General features: G+C 40.8%; 1 protein-coding gene across 1 annotated transcript in view; it reads left to right on the top strand.

Moving 5' to 3' along the window:
- The window catches only part of LOC149260401 (protein WHAT'S THIS FACTOR 1 homolog, chloroplastic-like), a 36,722-nt gene extending 17,382 nt beyond the window's left edge, over window positions 1–19,340 (top strand). Inside the window, exon 2 of the mRNA XM_089379997.1 lies at window positions 18,958–19,340. Coding sequence (XP_089236123.1) covers window positions 18,958–18,973 — 16 coding nt within the window. The 3' untranslated portion in view covers window positions 18,974–19,340. The remainder of the gene's footprint in view (window positions 1–18,957) is intronic.
- The last annotated feature ends 3,265 nt before the right edge of the window (window positions 19,341–22,605 follow it).

The raw sequence follows: 22,605 nt of genomic DNA, 5'->3' as shown, positions 1-22,605 counted from the left end.
TGGCACGTGGAGAATGTGTATTGATCACCAAGCTCTCAACGAAAAAACCATCAAGAACACGTACCTTATTCCCAGGATAAATGAGTTACTAGATGAGCTATATGGGGCAATATACTTTTCAAAGATTGACCTACGATTAGGGTATCATCAAATTCGAGTTCGAGAGCAAGACGTGCCAAAAACAACATTCTAGTGCCACTATGGATACTTTGAGTTTCTGGTCATGCCATTTGGGTTAACTAATGCTCCCGCCACTTTCCAGTCAATATTTTCAACAAGCAGTTGAAGAAGTTCTTAGTAGTATTCTTTGACGACCTTCTGATATATAGCAAGACATGGGATGATAACTTGGGGCATCTAGTTGAAATTTTGAGCATAATGCAGGAACAGTCACTCTATGCCAAGGCATCAAAATGCGAGTTTGGAATGACGAAAATCCTTTATTTGGGACATATAATTAGTGCAAAGGGAGTGCAGGTTCATCAAGAGAAGATTCAAGCAATATTGGATTGGCCCACACTTAAGGATCTGATTGAGCTACGAGGATTTTTCAGGATTCGCCGCTATTATTGGTGATTTGTCAAAGGGTTTTCCCAATTAAGTGCACCGTTAACAAAGTTGACAAAGAAGGGAGCATTCAAGTGGATAGAAGAATCAGACAAAACGTTCAACAAGCTCAAAGAAGTAACGAGTTCATGTCCAGTCTTGACCCTCCCTGAGTTTAGTCAATCCTTTGTATTAGAATGTGATGCATCAGGAGAAGGAATAGGGGTTGTCTTAATGCAAAAGGGCCATCCTATTTTCATTTGAAAGTTGGAAGCTCCAGGATATATAGAGATTTTACTCCATATATGATAAGGAGATGCTGGCTATCATGCATGCCTTGGCAAAATTTAGACAATATTTGTTGGGGAACAAGTTCGTATTCAGGACAAGTCACAACAACCTGTGCCCTTTCTTGGAACGAAAGGACTTGAATGAATGACAACATAAATGGTTAAGTAAAGTCCAAGCTTATGATTTTGATATTGAGTATGTGAAGGGAAAGAAGAATATCGTGGCCGATGCACTCTCCAGGAAATCGATAACATGTTCCCTCATGGAACTTACAGAAGACTTGAAGGCTCACCTCTTGGCAGAATACGCCAAAGATCAATTTGCCTATGCACTAATCGAGTGACTCATACAGGATGACAAGTACAAAATAGTCAATGATATTATTTATTATAAAGATAGGCTTTACTTGGTTCCCGGATCCATACTCAAGGAGAAGATTTTGAAGGTTACGCATGACATCCTATTAGTTGGACACCGGGGGTTCTTCAAAACCTATCGACAGATTAGGGAATAGTTTTCATGGAAAGGTCTCAAGGATAATGTGATGAAATACGTCAGGGAATGCATGACATGCCAACAAAACAAGGTCGAACGTACACATCCTGCAGGTCTTCTCCAACCTCTACCAATTCTAGAACAAAAATGGGAGAGCATCTCAATGGACTTCATCACAAGGCTACCCAAAACGCAAGGCAAAGATTGTATCTATACCGTGGTGAACAAATTGATGAAATTCGCGCACTTCTTTGCAATCTCAGCTGACTATTCGACCAAACAAGTAGCATAACTCTTCTTCAAAGAAGTCTTCAGACTCCATGGACTACCTAAAAATATAGTCAGTGATCGAGACAACAGGTTTATGGGTGCATTCTGGCAGGAGCTCTTTAGGCTAGTGGGGACAAAATTAACCCCTAGCACTAGTTATCACCCACAAACAGATGGGCAGACAAAAATTGTGAATAAGTGGATTGAAGGGTACTTGCGTAATTATGTGATGAGTCAGCAAAAAGCATGGATCAAATGGTTGTACCTTGGGGAGCATTGCTACAACACCACTCATCATTTATCCATTGGGATGACACCTTTTAGAGTGCTATATGGATATGATGCACCATCCTTTATCGACAAGATTTTTGGAGACAACAAGGCACCCATTGCTAAAGACTGGATACAGGAGAGTCAGGACATTCTCAGGGTACTCAAGGAAAACATGCAGGCTGCTCAAAATCGGCAAAAGATGTACGCAAACCAACATCGAATAGAACGTAGTTTTGAGGTAGGAGACCTCGTTTTCTTGAGATTGCAGAGCTATAGATAATCTACACTCAGCCCTATAGATAATCTACACTTAAGAAAAGCGGTGTAGAAAAGATGAAACCAAGGTTTTATGGACCTTACAAAGTTCTCCGAAGGATTGGCGAAGTGGTGTATGAGTTAGAATTGCCGAGCGACAGCAAAATCCATAACATCTTCCATGTGTCATGTCTCAAGAACGCTGTGGGATAGTAGGTCACCACCTCTATCGAATTGCCACCATTAGACGAAGAGGGACAACTAGAATTGATTCTAGAAACAATCATGGCTGTACGAGAAAAAAAGTTAAGAAGACGAGTAATTCTAGAATACCTTATTAAATGGAAGAATTTACCAGAGGAGGACGTCACCTGGGAAGGAGAACAAATTTTACAGCACCCAAATTTGCAATTGCTTGAGGGAAATTTTTTTGGGTAGGGGGGACTGTAATGTCCTCTTTAAATTGAGGGCTTATGGATGGCGTAATAGCCTATCCAACCCCGTAGGCTATAGTCTTGTTAAAGGGGTAAAAACCCAACTTTTCCTATGTTGGGGCAACATTGGGCAAAAATTGGGTCGGCTGGGGCCAAATTAGGGTTGCACACAATTTCTCACATTGTTGGAGCCCATGGAAAATCTATAAATAGAAAAGGGTTAAGATCATGAAGTGTGGATCAATTAATTTGTTTCTTGAGCATTAGCTTTGAGGGTTTTAAGACCCCTTTCTCCTTGTCAATTTCGGTGGTGAAAGATTCCACCCTAGTTGATACCATGTTGAAATATGTAACTAGGTTCGGTCTTCATAATGACATATGTAATCATGATTTTATGTATTTGATGAAAAAGAGAAAAATAAAATTATTATTGTTATTCTTGAGGCATGGGTTTGATGCTCAAGGTTATTTGATTTATAGGTCAAACACCTGTTGAGTGCTTCTAGGTTTGTTATAAAGTCATAAGAGTCATTGTCACGTATGGAAGACCCTTTTGGGCATGTTACATATTGTAAAGAAAATTTATTTGAGTCAAAAGACCCTCCAAGACCTCATCATAATGCAAAGATCAAGTCAGACTTCAAAGGAGCAAGTCGGCCTATCTAGAAGGACATGTCGGCCTATTAGAGGACTCAAGGAAGCCTATATATAGGAGCACTCGGCCTCATTCAAGGACACATTGATTCAGCAACTAAGAAGTTTGATCAAGATAAGAAGAGACCTAGGAGCGAGGAAGAAGAGGTGAAAGTCAGCAGAAGAAATAGAGTCTTTGGGAGTGTTTCTGGGCCATCTTTCTCTCATGTGCAAAGTGTATTAGGGCATCCTTCTGCAGCAGCAAGTACCGAATTGTAGTCACTCAAAGAGAGCCGAGTTTTGGGTCAAAGGAAGTCTCCCTTGCAAGCTGAGTTGATAAGGAGAAGGATTCATCTCAAGCGAAGGAGGACAAAATCACTATCATTCTCTCACACATGCCACCTAGGGTTTCTGCAGAAGAAACTGCTGGAGGTCGAAGTTGCAGAAGAATTTTCTGGGGGTCGAAATTGCAGAAGTTGCTGGAAGGAAAGCTCATCAAGGAGGAAAGGTTTGACTTGGTCTTGGAGGGGTCTTGGTCAAGGGTCTTAGGTCTTGGAATTCATCATTTGAAGATTCTATAAGAAGAGAAGAATTCTTGGGAGTTTTCCTCTCAAGAAGGAGAGGTTTTGGCCCTGGTTGATCGCCTATATTTCGTGTCCTCTTGTCATATTGTTCTTTATGGTTTGGTAGCTGTTTGATGATAAGAACACTAATTATAATTAAGTTAAAGAAGAAGCTAATTAAGATAAGTAAAATATATCACAAGCAGTTATCAAAGTGTGAGAAATCACCTAATTTGCTGCCCGTAGATTTCTCAACACACCATTCTATCTCCTCTCTGTTCTGGCACAGGAAAACTATCTGGAGAAGCAACAAAATTAGTTGGTTCTTGATCCTTGTTTGGCACAGGAACATCATTTGGGAGGCAGCAAGTTTTTCTCTTTTATTCTTGAAGTTGTTCTGGCACAGGGTTTCTTCATACAGGAAGCAGTGACGTATGGTAGCAAGGCACACTAGATCTCTTAAAGGCTGAACGAAATTGTGAATGCCCAATTTCTGACCAGGTCGAATATTCTGTGGCATAATTTCCTAAGGCAGCCGAGGTTTTCTATGAATTGAAGGACAAGATCTGTGGCACTGAAATTAGGATCTGGGCAGGTAATCCGATTTCTGAGGCTAAAGGAAAGCCTCCAAAGCTGAATTTGTGGCATTCTGTACAGTCCATATACATCTCCTGCGGAGAAAAGTCCTCCTGTACTAGATGTGCAGTATCCTTGCTGTACACCAAAGACTTTTGTAGCTCAAATACTGTAACAGGAAGGCCCGAAGATCGTTGCAGACTCAGAATTGGTATAGAAAGACAGTAACATGATATATGCAGGCCGAGTTCCAGTACAGACCTGAGGCAGCGTGTTTCGACGAAACTCAGATAGGCTCTTAGCTGTGGACGAATCCGATCACTGGTTAGGGTACTCCGTTTGTTGAATTTAATCTCTGGTCTGTCACTATTAGATGTGGCTTGTATCTGTTGCAAGGGATCAAATGTTTTACTGATTTAAATTGTATTGTTGTATGGATTCATTGTGTAATTAACACTGTACTGTTGAGTTTAGCATATTATTGAATGGTACATCGCTCTGCTGAGATTAACTGTGCCATTGGGTTTATCAGGATTGAACTGTTAAACGTTATGTTATTCTGTTGAGATTATTGCAACATTGAAAGGGAATAGTAATGATCATTGAAGAACGTAACAATTGGATTAAATTAAACGGTTGTACTAGATAATGAAATTTATTTGCTACAGAAACCCTAGGGCAGAATTACCCTAGATTGTTACAACAATGCTTTCAAAGGCTGCTCAGATGTTCTCCTCCCTTGGTCCATGTACATATCTTTATAGCGTCTCATCACTGCCTCCACAATATTTAAGAAGGTAGTGCAGTTCTCTCCTTTTCTGTTCCTAATCTTCCAGATAGTATTTACTGCTCTTTGAGCTTATGGTATCCTTGTGAAAGAATTTGAATTTTGCTCCCCTCAGCCAACCATGTTACTTTACTTTTTTGTCACCACTGTGCCTCTTCCCATGCTAGCAGCTTACGTTCTCTCTCTTTGTGGAAAAGTTCTTCAAGAATTTCTGATGAGGGGTCTCCTTCTAGGTGTTTTAGCTGCAGTGTAGCTAAGTCCCTACCAATTTCTAACTTCCTTTTTGCTGCATTTCCAAATTTGCTTTTTGCCACATTTTCAACTTTTGTTTTCGCCCAATTCTTGAGATTTTTCTTAGCAATTTTAAGATTTTGTCGAGTGCTCCAGTGCAGGTTAGGACAATTTTATGAGGAGCGTTCCCCGAGGGGCCACTCCTTCCTTGGAACCACGCTCTGATTAGGAGCATCCAGGGAGCTTGTTCTGAGCTTCCTGTGAGGCTCCTTGATATTGTAGGGTGTGTGGCGCTCCTGGGATGCTCTTGGAGCAAGGAGAGCATTCCCTAGGCACTCCTTGGATTGTCCCTGGATACTCCCAACGCAGTCTTTGCATGCTCCATAGGCGCTTTTAGGATGCTCCCATGCATTCATTGGATGCTCCTTAAGTGCTTCTTGGATGCATTGAACTATGATTGTGGGTTGTGGTTTTTGAGTAGGTTTGACCAAATTTTTTAACAATTAATGGTAATATTAAATTCTTAAAATTTTTAAAATAAAAGGATAGAAAAGATAGATAAAGGAAATGTTACTTAAATTTTTAATATCACCAACTATGTCACGCAGTTTGGTTCAACAATCATACAATGATTAGATTCGATTCAAATTTGAATTTTTTGATAAAGTTCAGATGAGGTTTGCCATTATGTTCGACAATATACATTTTTCATTTTTACGACAAAATTTATATTTATAATAATATAAAAAATCTATAAATAATATTATATATATTATATAAAGTAATATATAATTTTATGTCCATATAGCAAAATTTAAGTGATAAATTATATTTTTATATAATAAAATTTAGATGTAATTATAATTTATGCAATATCTTTTTCGACAAAATTCGTACTTATAATAATATAAAAAATCTATAAATAGTATATTATTATATAAAGTAATATATAATTGTATGTCGATATACAAAATTTAAGCGATAAATTTTATATTTATATAATAAAATTTAGATGTAATTATAATTTATTAGCATAGTTGAAAACTTAATGTATCTTTTATTCAAATTGCAATTGAGAATTGGTGACTTAATACAATGGCGATGATTGGCAATTGGTGGCTTACCTAGCTTGATAGCCACATCATCTATAGTCATATACATCGGATGGCTCAAAGGGCACATTTGACGGTTGCATGGAGGTTCGAGGACACATTTCATTGTGTTTTGTTCAATCACCATTTAAGAATCCATAGTCATATACACTTTGGTGGCTTATCTAGCTTGACAGCCACATCATCTATAGTCATATACGTCGGATGGCTCAAAGGGCACATTTGACGGTTGCATGGAGGTTCGAGGACACATTTCATTGTGTTTTGTTCAATCACCATTTAAGAATCCATAGTCATATACACTAAACAAGTCATGAAGGGAATATTTGATGGCTATCTAGGGATTCGAGAGCACATTTCATTGCATTTCGTTTGACCTCCATTTAGAAACCCATAGTCATATACGCTAGATGGGTCATGAAGGGCACATTTTTATTGCATTTCCTTTTGTCACCATTTAGAAGCATGTTGAAATTTATTTATTAAGAGACAATGAGGTTGAACCGAACACCTAAACCAAAGCTAAGTCGAATTTGTTTTGAGGTTTGCTGAACTTTGAACCTCAAGGTTCAAGCTTGGCTAACCGTGTGACATTGATTGTAATTAATTGTTTTAGGATGTTTAAGAGTATCAAATTCACTGGACTTCATATGGAGGAGAAAGTAAAATTTCTTACCTATTCAAAATTTACCAGATTTAACAGTGTTTAGAATTTCAGGATTGATGGGATTGTAGCATTATTGGATTCTATCATGTATGAGTGTGATTGGAATTTAATCAAAAGCACTAAGCCCGTTATGTACTCCAATCTTGGTGGTGGAACATGTTGATAGTTGAACTCCTTTGTCTTGACCTTAGCAAAAATGTACCCTTCTAGAACCAAAATCATTGATTAGGCATGTTAGGCTTTCTCAACTATGTTTTAAGGCTTAGATTAGGCAGTTTCATCAAAATTGGGTGGTGTTGATTGATGTCCCTAGATGATCGAGGTAGAGGCAGTTTGCAAAGGTCAGAGGTAGAGGCAATTTGCAAAGGCTAGACAAGAGGCAAAGGATGATACTAATGATGAGGATGGCATTTCCAAACTTCATAATAGTTTAGTATTCATCTACAAGTAGCACAAATATGCACAATATCACATATGGCACTCTTGAGGTTTTTCAAGAAATGGCACTCTTGGTTGAAGACAGAGGGATGAAGAAGCCTCAAGAAATGGCACTCTTGTTGGAAGATCGAGGGATGAAGAAGCCATTGAGCCTGTCCATGCATGAGTAGAAGATCGCCCATGAGCCAAATCCATCTGCAAAAGACAAGACTGCTAGTGTGTATGAATGTGTCCGAATATCATGTTAGAGTGCATAGGTCAACCTTGTAATAATCCTCTAAGCAATAATCAAATCTCATTGATGCTGGTTTTTCCATTTGGGTTTTCAAGGTAAAACACTCTTTGTTGGTTCGTGTGTTGATTTGTGGTAGCATCGGATGTGTTGTAGCCATGAAAATTGGTGGAGAGGCTAAAGCACAAAGATCTCCAAGACCCAGAAATGGTTTGGGGAAAATTCCACCCGGTTAGAGAGATATTAAAATAATTAATATTTTAATGGGGTTCCTAAGTCTAAACTTAAGAAAATTAAAATATTAATGGTTATTAATATAAAACTGGGTGAGAATGTTCTAAATGACATGGATCAAGCCAAATCTAATCTTAGCTGTTGATTAGAGACTTAATCTCGGCCGTTGAAGACTCAACAGGGAAATAATAAGAGGAGGCTTGAGGGTCAGTTGGAGATACACCAAGATTGATTAGTCAGTTCGATTTTCTGGAGTGGGGTTTGCTGAGAAAATTCGAACAAGTAATCTGTTGCAGTGAGGGGCAATGAGTACATAACAGAGAAGCAGAGATAGTGCCTGAGGGTCAGCGTAGTCACTGAAGAGGCTAACGCAGAGGCAGCCAGAGCTACGTAGAAGCAGCTAGAGACTGTGCAGAGGCTGAGGGGCCTACGTGGGTGAGGTAGAAGGCCAGAGGGCTGATGTAGAGAGGCAGAACGCTGATGCAGAGGGTTCTAGAGCTACGCAAAGGCTAGCAGGCCTGACGCAGAGCCTTGGAGAAGCGCTGAAAGGATTTTTGTGGGGCAGACTAGTGCTGAGAAGTTGAATATTTGTCTCCGAGAAGAGGTATTATTGTCATGTAAAAATCTCTGTTGGGTGAGCCAGTTCGACACCTTAGTTGTACTCAAGAAATCTGCATAATAATAAAACCATCAAAACTGTTGCACCAATTTTCCCGCATTGGGTTTTTCCAGGGACGATTGTCCAAAAATAACGGTGTCCCTTGTGTGTTTGTCTAGTATTTCAGTTGCTGATCTGTATATGAGTTAAGGCTACATTTGTGTTTATTTTCAGTATTTATATGTATAAATAACTTGTTAATGGAATAAACAAGTAGGTGAAATAAACCAGATAATGCAGTAGGGATTTCTAACGTGTCAGACTTAGAAATTTCAACATGGTATCAGAAGGTTGCAGATCACGGGAAAACTGAAGGCACCAACAATATAAAAAATTTGCAGCAGTTGCAGCTGTCTCGAGAGACATAGCTCCTCCTAAGCAGAAGGCAGTAGAGGAGTGACGCAGAGGGCCTGCGTCATCATTTCGAGCCAAAGAGAGGGCCAGCGCAGAGGCAGAAGAGGCTCACAAATAGCCACATCATCCTACTTAGCCAGGTAGGCTTGACGCAGTTGGCCAGATGATGATTCAGCCTTTGCCGAGATTGCATAGTGCTGGAAGGCTCAGTTTCTTCGATTGCCGGGGCTTAGGGAGCCGTGGGCAGATTGTGGGGTTGGTGGGGTTCTGTTTCTGTCGGAGCAAAACAATACCTAACGGGATAGAACCAATGTAGAGGGAGTTGCTGCCTTGACGAATTTCTAGCAAAGAAATCCAGATCCGAGTTGCAGCTGCAAAGAGGATTGGAGAGGAGCGGTTCGATAGTCGGCGGGAGGACTTCCAGGAGGGAAGTCGAGACTCAGAGGGAGTTCAGAAGAAGAGCGGAGATGGCAGTGAACGGACTGAGGGATCAGGACAAGTTGGACGGGGCTTCCAACTTTGTCATCTAGAAGGCTAGGATCTTGTCAGTGCTGGATAGACATCGCATCAAGGGCTTCGCCTTGAGAACCGTGGCTATCCTAGTAGACCCAGCTAATAATGAGAAGTATGAGGATGCAATGGCGAGGGAAAAGTGCATAATCCTTGATGGGGTCAAGGATCATGTCGTACCACATATTGCCGAAAAGAACACGACAAAGGAGATGTGGGATACTTTGACGACATTGTATCAGGGAACTTCCGTGCAGAGGAAGATGCTATTGGAGAATCAACTGCGGTCGTATTAGATGTAGAAGGGGGAGAAAATAGATCTATACCTCCTCAGATTGTAGGAGATTAGGGACCAACTTACTTCCATAGGGGCCATGCCGAATCAGGAGTTCATGGTGAAGACCGCCCCAAATGCAGTCTCCGAGTAGTGGGAGGCATTTGTCCAAGGCATTTTGGGCAGAGCTACTCTTCCAGGATGAGAAGAGATGTGGGCAGCGCTTCGCCACGAAGAGATCAGATGGCTGACCAAGGCGGGAAGTAGCAACAAGGGAGGTTGAATCAAGAAAGAGGAGCAGGAGGATGCAACTCTGGCATCTACGGGACAACAGAGGAAGAAGGCGAACATCTCCAAGGTGAAGTGCTTCCATTGTGGGGAGCTGGGTCATTATGCAACCTAGTGTCCCAGGAAGAAGAACAAGGGAGAGGCTTCCTTCTCCAAGGCAACTCCAGCTAAGGCGAAGAAAGAAGTTGAGGCTGATGACGACTGTGCCATGAGTGCTCATGCACCTCTAGAGAAGAGGTGGGGTGACATCGAGCTGTAGTCCGGAGGATTACAGAAGATGTAGGGGCAGGATCCTTGAGGTACCCAGACTCTTGGATCATATTCGGCTACGGGAGCCTCGAATGGCAGTAGCATGATGACGAATGTTGATAGAAGCAATATGCAATGGAGCGACAAGGCAGTGCTAGAGTGCAGAGGTCTGTAACAATGTAGTGGGGGTTGCAACAGTGCGAGAGGCACAAAGGAGGTTGCAACAGTGTGAGAGGCATATAGGTGTTTGCAGCAGCGCAAAGGCAACAAAGGGAGCACAAGATAGCAACAGAGGTAGCTTCAGCATCAGGAGGCTTCTGGACTGACAAGGATGTTAGTCAGTTACTTCTCGGTAACTGAGTTGCAGTGTAGTAGTTAGTAGTGGTAGTGCTATGGGCAGCATGATGCATTGTGTTGAGAGGGAGCTATAGTACAGATGTAGCAGTGGTAGTGGCAGAGCCATGGGCATCAGTACAAGAAGCAACAATGTAGTGGATGTTGGGCAGCAGGCGAAGCATCAACGCAGGTACCGGTGCGGAAGGATTAGTGTAATGTTCAGTGGTGGAGCATTACTAGAGCACATTCCTTGCTAAGAGGGAGTGTTGATTTGTGGTAGCATCAGATGTGCTCTAGCCATGAAAATTGGTGGAGAGGCTAAAGCACATGAGATCTCCAAGACCCATAAATGGTTTGGGGAAATTCCACCCGGTTAGAGAGATATTAAAATAATTAATATTTTAACGGGGTTACTAAGTCTAAACTTAGGAAAATTAAAATATTAATGGGTATTAATATAAAAATGGGGGAGAATGTCCTAAATGACATGGATCAAGCCAAATCTAATCTTAGCTGTTGATTAGAGACTTAATCTTGGTCGTTGAAGACTCAACATGAAAAGTATAAGAGGAGGCTTGAGGGTCAGTTGGAGATACACCAAGATTGATCAGTCAGTTCGATTTTTTGGAGCGAGGTTTGCTGAGAAAATTCGAACAAGTGATCTGTTACAGTGAGGGGTAGTGAGTACATAGTAGAGAGGCAGAGATAGTGCCTGAGGGTTAGCGTAGTGACTGAAGAGGCTGACGCAGAGGCAGCGAAAGATACGCATAGGTAGCTAGAGACTGCGTAGAGGCTGAGGCGCCTGCGTGGGTGATGCAGAAGGCCAAAGGGCTGACATAGAGAGGCAGAAGGCTGACGCAGAGGGTTCTAGAGCTACGCAGAGGCTAGCAAGGATGACGTAGAGCCTTGGAGAAGGGCCAAAAGGATTTTCGTGGGGCAGACTAGTGCTGAGAAGTTGAATATCTGTCTCCGAGAAGAGGTATTACTACTGTGTAAAAATCTTTGTTGGGTGAGCCAGTTCGACACCCTAGTTGTACTCAAGAAATCTGCATAATAATAAAATCCTCAGAACTGTTGCACCGGTTTTCCCGCATTGGGTTTTTCCGGGGACGATTGTCCAAAAATAACAGTGTCCCTTATGTGTTTGTCTAGTATTTCAGTTGCTGATCTGTATATGAGTTAAGGCTGCATTTGTGTTTATTTTTAGTATTTATATGTATAAATAACTTGTTAATGGAATAAACAAGTAGGTGAAATAAACCAGATAATGCAGTAGGGATTTCTAACGTGTTAGACTTAGAAATTTCAACATGGTATCAGAGGGTTGCAGATCACAGGAAAACTGAAGGCACCAACAATATCAGAAATTTGCAGCAGTAGCAGCTGTCCCGAGAGACAGAGCTGCTCCTAAGCAGAAGGCAGCAGAGGAGTGACGCAAAGGGCCTGCATCATTGTTTCGAGCTAGAGAGAGGGCCAACGTAGAGGTAGAGAGAGGTAGAAGAGGCTCACGAAGAGCCACGTCATCCTACTTAGCTAGGTAGGCTTGATGTAGTTGGCTAGAGGAGTGATTTAGCCTTTGCCGGGATTGCACAGAGCTGGAAGGCTTAGTTTCTTCAGTTGCCAGGGCCTAGGGAGCCATGGGCAAATTGTGGAGCTGGTGGGGTGCTGTTTTTGTCGGAGTAGAACAGTACCTAACGAGACAGAACCAAGGTAGAGGGAATTGCTGCCTTGACAGATTTCTAGCCAAGAAATCCAGATCCGAGTTGCATTTGCAAAGAGGATTGGAGAGGAGCAGTTCGACAATTGGCGGGAGGACTTCTAGGAGGGAAGTCGAGACTCAGAGGGAGTTCAAAAGAAGAGTGGAGATGGCAGTGAATGAATTGAGGGATTAGGACAAGTTGGACGGGGCTTCCAACTTTGTCATCTGGAAGGCCAGGATCTTGTCAGTGCTGGATAGACATCACATCAAGGGCTTCGCCTTAAGAACTGTGGCTATCCCAGTAGATCCAGTTAATAATGAGAAGTATGAAGATGCAATGGCGAGGGAAAAGTGCATAATCCTTGATGGGGTCAAGGATCATGTCATACCACATATTGTCGAAAAGAACACAACAAAGGAGATGTGGGATACTTTGACGACATTGTATCAGGGCACTTCCATGCAGCGGAAGATGCTATTGGAGAATCAGCTGTGGTCATATCAGATGCAGAAGGGGGAGCAGATAGATCTATACCTCCTCAGATTGCAGGAGATTCGGGACCAACTTACTTCCATAGGGCCATGCCGGATCAGGAGTTCATGGTGAGGACCGCCCTGAATGCAGTCTTCGAGGAGTGGGAGACATTTGTCCAAGGTATTTTGGGCAGAGCTACTCTTCCAAGATGGGAAGAGATGTGGGCAGCTCTTCGCCAAGAAGAGATCAGACAGCTGACCAAGGCAGGAAGTAGCAGCAAGGGAGGTCGAATCAAGAAAGAGGAGGAGGAGGATGCGGCTCTGGCATCTGCGGGACAGTAGGGGAAGAGGAAGAAGAAGGACATCTCCAAGGTGAAGTGCTTCCATTGTGGGGAGTTGGATCATTATGCAACCCAGTGTCCCAGGAAGAAGAACAAGGGAGAGGCTTCCTTCTCCAAGGAAGTTCCGGCCAAGGTGGAGAAAGAATTTGAGACTGATGACGACTGTGCCATGAGTGCTCATGCACCTCTAGAGAAGAGGTGGGGTGACATCGAGCTGTAGTTAGGAGGACTACAAAAGATGTAGGGGTAGGATCCTTGAGGTACCCAAAATCTTGGATCATATCCGGCTACGGGAGCCCCGAATGACAGTAGCAGGATGACGGATGTCAGTAGAAGCAAGATGCGATGGAGCGACAAGGTAGTGCTAGAGTGCAGAGGTCTGTAGCAGCGCAGTGGGGGTTGCAATAGTGCGAGAGACGCAGAGGAGGTTGCAGCAATGCGAGAGGCACAAAGGTGTTTGCAGCAGCGCAAAGGCAACAGAGGGAGCACATGATAGCAGCAGAGGTAGCTTCAGCATCAGGAGGCTTCCGGACTAACAAGGATGTCAATAGTTGGGTAGATCAGTTACTTCTTGGTAACTGAGTTGCAGTGCAACAGTTAGTAGTGGTAGTGCTATGGGCAACATGATGCAACATGTTGAGAGGGAGCTGCAGTACAGATGTAGTAGTGGCAGTGGCAGAGCCATGGGCAGCAGTACAGCAAGCAACAATGCAGTGGATGTTGGGCAGCAGGGCAAGCATCAACACAGGTATCGGTGCAGAAGGATTAGTGTAATGTTCAGTGGTGGAGCATTACTAGAGCACATTCCTCGCTAAGAGGGAGTGTTGATTTGTGGTAGCATCGAATGTGCTCTAGGCATGAAAATTGGTGGAACGGCTAAAACACATGAGATCTCCAAGACCCAGAAATGGTTTGGGGAAATTCCACTGGGTTAGAGAAATATTAAAATAATTAATATTTTAACGGGGTTCCTAAGTCTAAACTTAGGAAAATTAAAATATTAATGGGTATTAATATAAAATTGAGTGAGAATGTTCTAAATGACATGGATCAAGCCAAATCTAATCTTAGCTGTTGATTAGAGACTTAATCTCGGCCGTTGAAGACTCAACAGGAAAAGTATAAGAGGAGGCTTGAGGGTCAGTTGGAGATACACCAAGATTGATCAGTCAGTTCGATTTTCTAGAGTGGGGTTTGTTGAGAAAATTCGAACAAGTGATCTGTTGCAGCGAGGGGCAGTGAGTACATAGCAGAGAGGCAAAGATAGTGCCTGAGGGTCAGCGTAGTGACTGAAGAGGCTGATGCAAAGGCAGCCAAAACTACGCAGAGGTAGCAGGAGCCACACAGAGGCAGCTAGAGACTGTGCAAAAGTTGAGGGGCCTGCGTGGGTGACGCAGAAGGCTGCTGAGGCTAGCAGGGCTGACGCAAAGGGTTCCAGAGCTACGCAAAGGCTAGCAGGGCTGACGTAGAGCCTTGGGGAAGCGCCAGAAAGATTTTCGTGGGGCAGACTAGTGCTGAGAAGCTGAATATTTGTCTCCGAGAAGAGGTATTACTGCTGTGTAAAAATCTCTGTTGGGTGAGCTAGTTCGGCACCCTAGTTGTACTCAAGAAATCTGCATAATAATAAAACCCTTAGAACTGCTACACTGGTTTCCTGCATTGGGTTTTTCCGGGGACAATTGTCCAAAAATAACGGGGTCCCTTGTGTGTTTGTCTAGTATTTTAGTTGCTGATCTGTATATGAGTTAAGGCTGCATTTGTGTTTATTTTCAGTAGTTATATGTATAAATAACTTGTTAATGGAATAAACAGGTAGGTGAAATAAACTAGATAACGCAGTAGGAATTTCTAATGTGTCAGACTTAGAAATTTCTCGTGGTGTTTAAATTCTATGCAGTTGATGAATGGCCATGTGCTTGCTTGGTTTTGAATATGTTAATTAATTGCTGGTATAAAAGACAATCATAATCTGTGCACTGTTTAATTCACATATAACAGCGCAGTGATTGAGTTATTGCAGCACTGGAATGATACCCAATTGTAATTGTCTCAGAACCAGTTCATTTGCATTCCCACATCACTATTTCTCGTTAGCTCTGTTTGCTGGTGTGAGTAATCACATTCTACAGCACTCCTGTGAATCTATGGCCACTGCCTGGGTTTCCTCCGAGTGAGTTTGTTGAATTGCTGGATGCACCCACAGATTGATATCACAGCTAATTGATTCATTGATTGGCATCTATTCCCAATGGTTTCCTTGCTCTGTCGCTGTTACCATGAAATTGGAACCTGTACAAGGGCAGCATTCTCATGTTGTTGGTTCATTGATATGGATGCTAGAACTGTTTTTTGAAAGTCCAATGTAAATCCCCATGTGAATGTATGCTGGATGTTAGTGATCCTCTTTGATTTAATTGCTGTGTGTACCATATCTTACAGCCATATGTTTGGGTTCAATCTATGGGGTTATTTTATTGTCTGGTTGTATTGGAAAAGGGTTCAGATTTATATTGGCTTGATGGTTTGAGTGACAGCTTGCTACAACCAAGCAAGTCCTTATAGCCAATTCTGTGCATGAATCTTGTTATTTAACAGATTTGGGAGTGCACGATATTTAGTCAATAGATTTAGATTCATTGTATCATGTGAATCAATGACATTGTTGGGTGCTGTTCCAGATATATACAACCAGTGAAATCGCGATCAAGGCCATCTTCAATGGGCACATTCAAATAACAGAGTGCTAATCTGCTGGAGCACGTACATATGCTTGTACGGGCAGAGAAGAGAGTTAACCTTTTTTAATTCTTTGGGAAGATTTCTAATTGATTAATTGCCTGAAGTTATATTGGATGTGCATGAGTGATGTGTTGATTTATAGGTGGAAGAAATGCTGGAAGCTTGTGGAGTTCTGTTTGGTTGGTAAAGTGCCTTTGCATTTTCACTAGAGCGTTGGTCTTGGCAATGTTAGCAAGTAGCCCAAGCTTGGAAACAGATCTCAGAAACATAGCCATTTTTGTATGATTGTTGATGATTAACAGCAGATATTTTTTCACTCAGAATTGCACCAAGAATAGAGAACTTTGTTTATTTCTGTAGGGGATCTGTGTTGATGAGATGGACAGGCCATAGGCCTACCATTTACAATTATTTATGGAGACTGAGGATGGAATCTTAAGTTGGTTTCAAGAGTTTAAAGCTCTTGTAAAGAATCAGATAGGTAAAAGGATCATAGTGTTGAGGTCTGACAATGGAGGAGAGTACACTTCCAAGGACTTTGATGCATTGCAAGGGAGAAAGAGTCAAGAGGCTGCTGATAGTGCCTTATAACCCACAATAGAATGGTGATGTAGAGAAGAAGAATTTGTCTATATAGAAAGCCAAGCTCATGATCCATGACTCGGATTTTCCGATGTGTCTTTGGGCAAAGATGTGCAATATAAATGTGTACATTCTGAATTGATGTTCTCATAGGGCATTAAAGGACAAGACAGCAGAAGAAGCCTATGCTGGTGAGGAACCACTAGTATCTCACTTTCCTGTTTTTGGTTGTCCTTTTTATATTCATATGCTTGACAAGAAGAGAACTAAGTTTGAACCCTCAAGTATTAAGAGTATTTTTGTTGGGTGTAGTGAAATATCCAAGGCTGACCGGATCTGCATTCCAGCATAGCAAAAGTCAGTCATAAGCAGTGATGTAAGTTTGATGAGGATGGATGGTACTTAAAATTTTGATGAGGATGGATGCGTCTCAAGTTCTTAGGAGCCTCCATCAGAGATTGTGGAAGTTGAGAAAGTGGTTGATCCAATGTCTGATCCAGGGGGTAAATGAAACTCAGATTTAGATCAACATGGTCATTCAACTGAGATTTAGACCAAGAAGATCCCCGTTCACTGGACAGGGGTTATTACCCTCATATTCAGCTAAAAAGTCAAGATGGCTTACTCAAACATTGGAGAAAACAGTGGAAATAGGAGCACTGAGATCTACTTTTCGGGTAAGTCATCCACCTAGAATATATCCTTCTGATGTTCCACTGATGTCTTCTATAATTGACGCAGAACCTTCTAGCTTTTAGGAGGCTAATGTAGGGTAGGTATGGCATGATGCCATGGTTGAGGAGGATAACTCCATCTTGATGAGTGCTGTATGGGAGATTAGATTCTGGATCACTATTCAAGATTAAGCATACAACAGATGGGGGTATGGAGAAGTAGAAATGCAGATTCATAGCCAGAGGTTTCTCCCAGAAAGGAGTTAACCATGAAGAGACTTTTGCTCCAGTTGCAATGTATACTTCTATTGAAGTCATCATGTCTGCTGCATCAATTTTGTTTGGCCTTTATAGTAGATGTATGTAAAGAATGCTTTTTGAATGCCTTGATTGAAGAGTAAGTATCCATAATCAGCTGAGAGGCTTTGAGGTACATAGGCTAGATACCCATGTGTGCAACTTGGATGAGGTCCTTTATGGGCTTAAGCATGCACCATGTGCATGGTACACAAGGATTGATGAGTACTTAGAAGTCGAGCTTCACTAAGGCTGCAACATAACTGAATCTTTATAATTTATAAGATAAATGTAATTTGATTGTTTTGGTTCTTTACGTAGATGATCTAATTCTTATAGGTATTTATGAGCAGCTCACTGTATGGTGCAATAAAAAGTTGGGAAGCAAATATAACACGAAGGACGTTAGGCTTATGGATTATTTTTGGGTTTAGATGTTTGGAAAGGTGCAAGTGAAGCTTTAGGTAAGGGAAGTTCACAATGGAGATTTTGAAGAGATGGTAGGCTGCAAACCTTCGTCACTCCTGTAGTGCCAAATTCGAAGTTATTTGCCAATTCAAGTTTTGATTTGGTAGATCTATCTTTTTATATGCAATTATTTGGTTCACTTATGTATCTTCTAAATACTGAGCCTGATGTTTGTTTTGCTGTGAATACCTTGATCCAGTTCATGGTTGAACCCTGATAGACTCATTGTAAAGCTGCCAAGCATGTGCTTAGATATTTGAAGGGTACAGCTCATTATGGCATGATGTACATGAGAGATGGATAGTTACTCTTACATGAATTTGTAAGTTTAGATTGGACAGGAGATACAAGCACGAGGAAGAGTACTTTAGGTTACTGCTTCAGGTTGGGATTAGGGATCATAACCAGGAAGTTGTTGGCAATTGTGTTTAGTTCAGATGAAGTAGAGTGTATAGTAGTTTGCTTGTTGTGAGGTCATTTGATTAAAGAGTTAACTGATCAGATGTTGGAGCTCACTGTTTTGTATTGTGACAGTTGGAGTTACATTAGGCTCTCTAAGAATTGAGTGTTTCATGATTACTCCAAACTAGTGAAAAATTTATGGGTAAATTTTGCCCATGGGCTAATTTTCCATGCTTTTTCCCAAAAAAAAATTCGGTAATTTCCATTTTTCTAAAAATGATTAGCCCAAGTTCTATAGAATAAAAATTGTTTATCTAAAAAATCGCCAAAATTTCATAAAAATGATATAAAATCCTATAAAATTTGCTTTTTTAAAAATAAAAATTAAAATATCACCACAAATTTTATAGTTTCCATATAAGGAGTAGTAGGATTCGCGAAGGTTCCTATACATTGAAATAAATTTCCATCCTTAAAATTTTCCCCTCTCCAAACATAGATATCTGATACATTCATTGAGAGATATAGTACAGAAAGGAGCGATTGTTATTGACTGTGTTTCAATTGATTTACAGGTTGCTGACATTCTGACAAAACCTCTAGCAAAGAGGAAGTTTAAGATTTTGAGGGAGAAGCTATGGGCTGGTGTAGAACACCTTTCTTGCACTCCCTTGCAAAGGAGAAGTGTTATTTTTTAGTTGCTCTGAGTTGTTCTCCCAGGAAGATGGCACACTAAATGATGGATGGCACATCAGCTTTCGAGCGGATTCCTCGTAGCATGGTTGTGCCATGTGGGAGAGATTCCCTTACACCCTTATGATAGATTCCTTACATGTATGGCAGTTATGACAGATTATACTTACACGAGTATGACAAATTTTGACAGATTCCCCTTGCAGAGTTATGACACAGTTATGACAAACTTTACATGGGTAGGGTACTCCACTAGGAGAGATTTTTTGGCACTACCTTTGTAGCTATTAATAATTGTGAGCAAGTTGTTTTGTAACTGCCCTTCCCTCTTGTCAAGTTTGACTGGGTGAGGGTGGATGCACTAGTTAGGGTTTTCATTCTTGCATATATGGAGTGTGGGAGAGTGCCCAAGGCTTGTGAGAAGCTATTGTAGTCCCTTGAGAACAATTTTGTATTTTTCTCGTGTGAATGAGAAGATAAAGTTTGCTGTCCACTACATTAATGTTGCTGTTTGTGTATATCAGATTTCATATATTTGCAGGGCTGATTTCATCTCTTGGTATGTGGTGTTTGCACTTCTGAGTTTTATATTCAGCATTGTTGTTTATGCAGATTTGAAGCTTTGATTGGTGTTCCAGTGTTTCTGTTTTAGTTAAAGGAAAAACTCTGAGTGCAGATCTGTGTATCATTTTGATATCAAATTACAATGCCGACTGACTCTCATTCCAGTGGATTTACCTATTGCATCCATTACTCTGAACTACCAATCCTTCCCATACTCATTTAGTGCTGCTTTGCTACTGGCACTGCTTAACATGGTTTTCTTGGATGGATAGAGTGTCAGGCTTGTAAATCTCCGGGCAACATTTTAACTGAGATACAGTAGATGCTGGGGTAGGATTATGTGTCATGTATCGCTTGTTGGACACATTAACATGTGTGCCACCCTGCCAGAGTGTGTTCAGATGTGTTGGACACCTTGGTTAGAAAAAGGAATCTATGGGAGGCACAAACAGAGTTAAAATGCATTTTTTTCCTCTCATTTTTCTTCTTCAATCACATGAAATCACTCTAATAGTCTACAGGTTAAGGAGAAAAACCAGATTTGAAGGGATTCCAGGTTTTGTAAATGATCTAAAAATTTGTTTCTTATTTGTGTTTCAGTGGGGTCTAGGCATCCCATGTTAGATGATTGTATCATTGTGTCCCCATTTCATTGTGTCATGTGACTCAGCATTTTAGAGACTTTGGTGTTGGGGTCAACCCACATCCTATGTTATCAGCTTCATTTTGCAACCTTTGAAAGGGCTGCATTCTTAAGGGCCGCAGTCAGTGTTATAATTTGGCATTCATGTTCATCCTTGCTCGTCAAACAAAAATTCATGAAGGCCAAATATGTTCACTGCCCTTCAATTTAGATTCATACAAATTTCAAGTGTCAAAGTACAAACTAAGTTAGGCCACTCAAATCACTTGCCAAATATTTACAGTCAAATTACAAACAACTATTATAATAAGGAGATAGAAGACAGGCAGAGACAATATGCCTGGATTTATAGTTTCAAAGTACAAACTAATTTAGGCCACTCAATCACTGACTAAATCCAGTCAAATTACAAACAACCATTATAATGAGGAATAGAAGGCAGACAATGACAGTATTCCTGGATTCACTGTTGATTTTTAATGTACTTTGGATAAGTGGTTTCCCATGGGTTGGCCTCTACCTAGGGAAAAGTGTCCAAAATAACTCTTTTCCTAGGTGTGACTTTATAAAGTGAAAAAGACTTTATAAGTGGTAAAGTCAATGTTAAATTACAAAGTGAAAAGTGACTTTAGACATAAAGTACAATGTGAGTACTTTATTTAATGGGTGAGTTAAAAAATAGAGAGTGAGAATTAAATGCAAATTTATTCTCATTTCTTGATCTAAATGAATCTGAACTATTAGATCTGAGGGTTGCCCAAAAGTCATTTAGGGAAACCAAAGGGGGAAAAAAAGAGAGATTGCATTCATTCTTCATGAACATATTGGAGAAAGGAGGTTGAGAGAGCTAGAGAAAAGTTCTGAAGGAGAAATTTGTTACAACAAGTTGAAGGAGTGATTTCCGGGGAAAGCTGGGCACGGAAATCAAGGAATAGAAGACAACAAAAGGCACAGTATGAACAACTTTTAATGTTGTGGGTTGCACGCCGTTTGAGAGAAGTTTTTGAGATTTTTTTTTGGAAAAATTTGTACAGTTCGAACAACATTTAATGCTATGAGCTGCACATTGTTCGAGAGAAGTTTTTGAGATTTTTTTTGAAAAATCCGTATAGCCCGTATGGAATATGTACAATACAATCTGTATCCATACAATACATATTTGCAGCTTCAAGTGGGCATGGAAATTGAGGCAAAGTGGGCTCGGTTTTCAAGGAGTTTTGGGCTGAGAGATAAGTGGTATTTTGTTGTTTTGTTTTGTCTGCAAATGTTATTTTTTCTGGACTTGAAAGATAAATAAATTTGAAGAGCTCTCTAACAGGTTTTCCTCGGAGAAGATTGAAGGGGTTTTGCTGGGGTCTAAGTTGACCAAAAATCTGTGTATTTTTATGTGCGTCGCTGGTCTGTTTATGTCTATATTTATTTTCAGCATGTGTTGACAATCCCATGTGTTTTAAACTGAAAATTTCATTTCCAGAATTCTATATGTTGAATGTATGTTTATGGGAAAGGGCATTTAACTGAATGAGAGTGATAAGGTGAAATTAAAACCGGGTTGGGATTGCAGGAAACTTATTAGTTATCAAATTTCAACATGGTATCAGAGCTACAGGCTGAAAATAACAGTTTGAACAACATACAATAGTTTGGATGGCAAACAATGGCTTGGACAACAAACTGGATTTTTGGACAACAAACTCAGTTTGGACAACAAACTGTATTTTTGGGCAACAAAATTAGTTTGGACAACAAACTGAACTTTTGGGACATCAAGGTGAAATTTCACACAGACTGAACTTTTGGGACAAGGTGTGCTAGAAAGTTCATTTTTCCATTTTCTTGGTTTTGTAAATTTTGGACAGCAGTCATGGCCATGTTCTTAAGGATAAAGAACATACTGGAAGTGATATCCAACTATGCTGTTTGGAAGGACAAAATTCAGACAGTGTTTGAAGAGGCAACATTTTGGAACATAGTGTGACAAGTGGTTGTACCTCTTAATGCTGTAGATGTACTCGTTGAATTCACAAAAAATAATACAAACAAAAATGATTTTGACGGACAGTTTGAAGGATCATGTGGTTCCTCAGGTGAGAGGAAACACATATGCATATCAGATGTGGACAAATCTAACCACTCTCTATCAGAGTACCAATGAGAGCAAGAAGATGGTACTCAAAGAACAATTGAAGAACATCAGGATGACAAACGCTGAAAGTGTAGTTCACTATCTTGGTAGGGTCAAACAGGTATGTGATGATTTGATTGCTATTGGTGAGGCAGTTGCACCCACAGAGTTAGTCAAGATAGTTGTAGAGGGACTTCC

The sequence above is a fragment of the Pinus tabuliformis genome, chromosome 6 (assembly GCF_031772625.1).
Source record: "Pinus tabuliformis cultivar Carrire ecotype Pingquan chromosome 6, CPIR1, whole genome shotgun sequence".
In the NCBI taxonomy this organism is placed as follows: domain Eukaryota; kingdom Viridiplantae; phylum Streptophyta; class Pinopsida; order Pinales; family Pinaceae; genus Pinus; species Pinus tabuliformis.
This window is presented reverse-complemented; position numbering and strand designations above follow the sequence as displayed.